Source organism: Piliocolobus tephrosceles, chromosome 10 (assembly GCF_002776525.5).
Source record: "Piliocolobus tephrosceles isolate RC106 chromosome 10, ASM277652v3, whole genome shotgun sequence".
NCBI lineage: Eukaryota > Metazoa > Chordata > Mammalia > Primates > Cercopithecidae > Piliocolobus > Piliocolobus tephrosceles.
In genome coordinates, this window is record NC_045443.1 from 51,180,735 (window position 1) to 51,185,726 (window position 4,992).

Sequence of the window (4,992 nt, forward strand, 5' to 3'; positions counted from 1 at the left end):
AGAAGAACGCTCCTCTTCCCTCCTTCCTTCCCTGTATCTCAGCTTCCCCAGTCCCCTCCCACCCTCCCTCACCGCTGCTGCTGCTTCTGAAAGAAATACATACATACACACTATTTAAAAACGCATTTTTAAAAGCCACGTTCCGAACTGACAATCGCTGATCTCGGCTCGCGCAGAGACTGCGGGAGCGTCGGGGCAGACAGAGACGGATTACGTCAAGAAATAGTTCCTCCACCTACCTCGGTCGGCCTCCCCGCCCCTGCGGGGCTCCCGCGCCCAGCTCGGCCCTTGGGGTCCGAGAACCCTGGCTTCGGGGACTGGCATTTTCACCCCATTAAAAAATCCTCATGGTTGGGGGGAGGCCATCTGCTTATGGGTGGACATGGGCACAGGGGCTTCTCAGATGAGCTAGGAGCCGTCCTGAGCGGGTGACCGGTGCCTTGGGTCCAGAGTTCCGGACCCCCAGGAAATCGCAGGTCGCGGGGAGCAGCAGAGGGAAGGGGGTGGGAGAGGGGGAAAAAAAGCAAGGAAAAAAAAGCCCCTGCGCATTGATCCGCGCCGTATTTTTGGGTAAATACGATCACGTGGGGGCCGGGGAGCCAATGAGCTGCGGGGAAAAGGCTGGAAAAATAATTACCTGCCTTGATTGTTCTGTGAGCAGATAAAAAGTACATATACAGTTCATACAATAATCTTATGTATGTAAAACCCCGTTACGATGTCGGCGACGGGGCCCATCAGTAACTATTACGTGGACTCGCTCATCTCTCACGACAATGAAGACCTCCTAGCGTCCAGGTTTCCGGCCACTGGGGCTCACCCCGCCGCCGCCAGACCCAGCGGTTTGGTGCCGGACTGTAGCGATTTTCCGTCCTGTAGCTTCGCGCCCAAGCCGGCAGTGTTCAGCACGTCGTGGGCGCCCGTGCCCTCGCAGTCGTCCGTGGTATATCACCCGTACGGCCCCCAGCCCCACCTCGGCGCCGACACGCGCTACATGCGGACTTGGCTCGAGCCGCTGTCCGGCGCCGTCTCTTTCCCCAGCTTCCCGGCCGGGGGCCGTCACTACGCGCTCAAGCCGGACGCCTACCCCGGGCGCCGCGCGGACTGCGGCCCGGGCGACGGCCGCAGCTATCCGGACTACATGTACGGCTCTCCCGGGGAGCTGCGCGACCGCGCCCCGCAGACACTGCCCTCGCCCGAGGCGGACGCGCTCGCCGGCAGCAAGCACAAAGAGGAGAAGGCCGACCTGGACCCCAGTAAGTTGGGAGCAATTTTCCTTTACAACCGGCGCGGGAGGGGAGGGGAGGACGGGCGGGGGCAGCCGGATTACAGCCCTCCCGAACCGTGCAGGGAGCTCGGGAGAGGGGCGAGGGGGCGAGGACTCAATAAAAGCGAATTACCTTGGGGAGCTTTCAGGGGCAGGAGGTCTGAGAAGGGGGCCCAGGGAGACAGGTTGGGAGAGGGCCGAGGGGAGCTCCTCTCTCAGGAGATGGCTTTGATGAGAGACCCCTGCCCCCTCCTCCCAGCCCAGGCTTTTTGGCTCAGTCACCACTTTCGAAGAAATGCAGACAGGGCCAGGGGATGGGGCTGGGGGCGAGGTTCAGTTTATGATTTGAGATGGGATGGGGAAGAGGTGAGGAGGACACGGGGCACAGAGGAGATACCCCCAGCGAGAAGAATTACCCCTGCTTCCCAGTCAGCGTGGAGGTCCTCACCCCACTAGAGATTCATAAAACAGAAGGTCCATGGACTTCTCCCCCAGGAGCACTGGGTGAGGGGTCTGAGATATTCCGAAGCCTGGGAACTTGGGGAGATCAGGACTTTCAAAGAGAAGTGGGGACAAAAGTGGGGTCTGAGTCTCCTTAAACTTGAGAACCCTCTTCTGAGGGTCTTGGAGGTTAAGGGTTGAGAATGGGGATCAGGGATGAGGAGTGGGCATCACCCCAGATTAGAGAATTCTACACACACACACACACACACACACACTCCAATCAGGGAGACAGGCACCTTCTGAGGATTGCACAGGAGGGCTAGGGTGGGGGGCAGGTGGGAGCTGCAGGGCCAGAAAAAGGGGAAAGAAGGAGAAACAGCAGGGGAGGGGGTGCAGCCCCCTGGGTGTGAGGAAGTGTCTGGGGGAGTCCCAGGAGGGGGCTGCAGGAAGTCTTTTCCTCCAACCCCATAAGGGGCCAGGGCCTAATTATACCCCTCTGAAGGCTTCCCTCCCTGCCCTCAGCTACTCCCATAAACCTGAAATTGGAGGCTTGGCTCCTGCAGAGCCTGTCCTAGGGCTGGCAGGAGGGGGGCACTGGAGGCCAAACAGGAAAACTAAGATATAGGGGAGCCTGGCCCCAAGGCCAGCAGTTCTCTGGGGAGAGGAGAAAGACTTTTCCCGTTTCAGCATCACCCTGAGAATTCGCCTCAGCAGGGTTGAACTCCAAGCGGGAGGAGGGTGCTGCAGAGGGAGGTGAGGGGTTTAGGGACTCTCAGGGTCAGGAAGCAGAACTGCTAAAATTTCAGGACTTGGTCGTGGGCTGGGAGGATGGGAGGGGGCAGAGGAGGAGGGAAGTGGGGAGGAGAGAGACCTTGCTATAAAAATAAAAAACAAGGGAGAGAAGCGTTTATGGGCCTATGAAATGGTTGGGAATTTGGACTTTTTATGAGGATATTCTCAAATTACTACTCTTGAAGCTGAGGACCAGACTGGAGGGGCTTTGATAGCTTTGGATTTCCTACAGTTTTAGGTGCTGGAAACAGAAAAGGGGGAAGCTGGGGAGGGGACAGAATGCAAAACGAGGAAGGAGGAAAATTCCTAAAGCAAAATGTGTCCAAATTCAGGTTCAGTTATTGCGTTTGGGGAGCCTGGCTGAGTCTGGGGGTAGAGTAGCAGAAGTCCTGGGCTGGAAAGGGGCTCCACTGACCCCTGCTTGTGTTTGGCCCTCCAGGCAACCCCGTGGCCAACTGGATTCACGCCCGCTCCACGAGGAAGAAGCGCTGCCCCTACACCAAGTACCAGACGCTGGAACTGGAGAAGGAGTTTCTCTTCAATATGTATTTAACCAGGGACCGTCGGTATGAGGTGGCCCGGGTTCTCAATCTCACCGAGCGGCAGGTCAAAATCTGGTTTCAGAACCGAAGGATGAAGATGAAAAAGATGAATAAAGAGAAAACCGACAAGGAGCAGTCCTAAACACTGCCCAGCCTGCTGCCTCAGCACAGCCAAGGGAAAAACAAAAACCCCACAAAATACCCCAACACAGGCGGGGGAGAGACGAAAAAGAAAAGGAAAGAGCAAGATAGAGAAAAGCCAATCAGCTTAAAAAGAAAAAAAAAGGAAGGGGAAAAGAAAACTCTTGCGATTTGGGAGGGTTCAGTGTTGAGATATTGGTGTTTTAGAGTTAGTTCTACCCAGCGAGGAGGAGGCGGGGAGAGAAACTGCGTTCTCTTTCCCCAGCGCAACCGAAATAAATGACACACACAAATGTGATTTTTTTTCTCCTTTCTTCAGAGAAGCCAGTACTTGAATTGCTATATTTCTATTTTTTCCCCCTGTATCGTATTTGGTCCAGGCCATCCCTCCCCGGGCCTGGGGCGCTCTGCGTGCAGATTTTGTACAACAACAACAAAAAGACACACACACACACATCATAATGATTCTCAGCCCAGGAGCTGAGGGGCGAGGGCTGGGGACCATGCCGCGGGCTGGGTCGGCTGTGCAGGCCGGCAGCTTGGGCTGTACATAGCAGTGTTTCTTCTTATCCCCAGCGTTTGTCCCCAGCGTCTGTCCTGTAACGTGCTTCTGTTTGTTATGGTAGAACAGCCCTGTGTTAATATATCGAAGTCACTTAAAAAACCAGAAACCCAACTGTATCCAGTTCTCGTTATTTCTCCTCCCTATGGTTCCCAGTCTGCTGTTGTGGAGGAGGCAAGTGCTCAGGTCGTCTAGCGGAGGCTGGAGCCAGAGAATGGGCTCCTTCTACCTTGGAAGGGCAAATGCCTGCTGCTTCTCTCCAGTCAGGGAGGGGTGGGGGGGCTCTGGGGGCGGGGTGGAGGCTGCTGAGGCCCAGGCCCAGCTTGTGCTTGCCCCGGCTGGCTGCCTACAAGTTTCCTGGTGGCTAGATGGAGTGCGGGGGAGAGGCACGGCATGAATGGCTTTCCTTGGCTGTAATTAATTGTAATAATTTATGAGTACAAGAGATCGGAGGGAAGAGATAGGTGAAGATGAAAGTTGGGTGCTGGGTGAGGGCCCAGGCTGGATTCTTGCCTGGCTGCATTGGTGCTTTGGTGCTTCCAGGGATGGCTGGGAAAAAAGGCTGGGAGGGGGTATGCGACTAGTAGGAAGGCCAGGCAGGCCTCAGGGAGCAGGACAGGCACTGGGGACTGCAGTGGGAGAAAGAGAAGAAAAACAGAGTGAGAGAGAAGAGACGGGACATGGAGAGAGGAAAGAAAAGGAAGAAAGGAAAAAAGGAAGGAAGGAGAAAGATGGCAAAGCCAATACAATCAGAATTAGATGTAGTTTCTACTTCTCAATGCAGTCTCAGCTCCTCTCTCTCTTTCTCCTAGTTCTTTTCTTCCCAATTTCTGTCTCCCCTACTCTGGTATTTAGTTTGAATGTTTGTCTAGGGGTGACTGGGTCATGCTGTGCAGCTGCAGCATTTCTGGGGGATGGTGTGCCCAAGGCCCAAGGAAGCTGGCCAGAGATTAGCCAGGAGTGGGTGCTCCCTGGTGGCTGTGGGACCCCAAGCGCAAAGGTGTGGGGATGTGTGTGTAACAGCCCGGTGGGGCTGATCGGCTGTACTGCACCCCAGAGCGCCTTCCTAGAACCAGCAGTTTTAATCTGCTAATCAGAAGCAGACACAAGCTGCGGGTATGCCTCGGCCCAGCGCCCCCTTTCTCGGAAATCCCCCAATCTGGAAAGTATTAAAATCAGGCTGTTTGAAATATAGAAATATAGTCCTTTAATATCTCAAGCTGCCCATTCTGCCAAAGGTGCAG

At 55.3% G+C, this 4,992-nt stretch overlaps 1 protein-coding gene across 1 annotated transcript; it reads left to right on the top strand.

Moving 5' to 3' along the window:
- Positions 1-648: 648 nt before the first annotated feature.
- HOXC9 (homeobox C9) lies at positions 649-3,857 on the top strand. Its single transcript, XM_023210920.1, has 2 exons — positions 649-1,256; positions 2,943-3,857. Exons 1-2 carry the CDS (start codon positions 719-721, stop codon positions 3,185-3,187), a joined length of 783 nt encoding a protein of 260 aa, XP_023066688.1. The 5' UTR covers positions 649-718; the 3' UTR covers positions 3,188-3,857.
- The last annotated feature ends 1,135 nt before the right edge of the window (positions 3,858-4,992 follow it).

Bases quoted from the DNA above. Each gene is read 5' to 3' on its own strand.
- HOXC9 (XM_023210920.1), top strand. From the start codon at position 719: ATGTCGGCGACGGGGCCCATCAGTAACTATTACGTGGACTCGCTCATC. The intron at 1,257-2,942 runs GTAAGTTGGGAG...TTGGCCCTCCAG, and splicing joins GAAGGCCGACCTGGACCCCA to GCAACCCCGTGGCCAACTGG.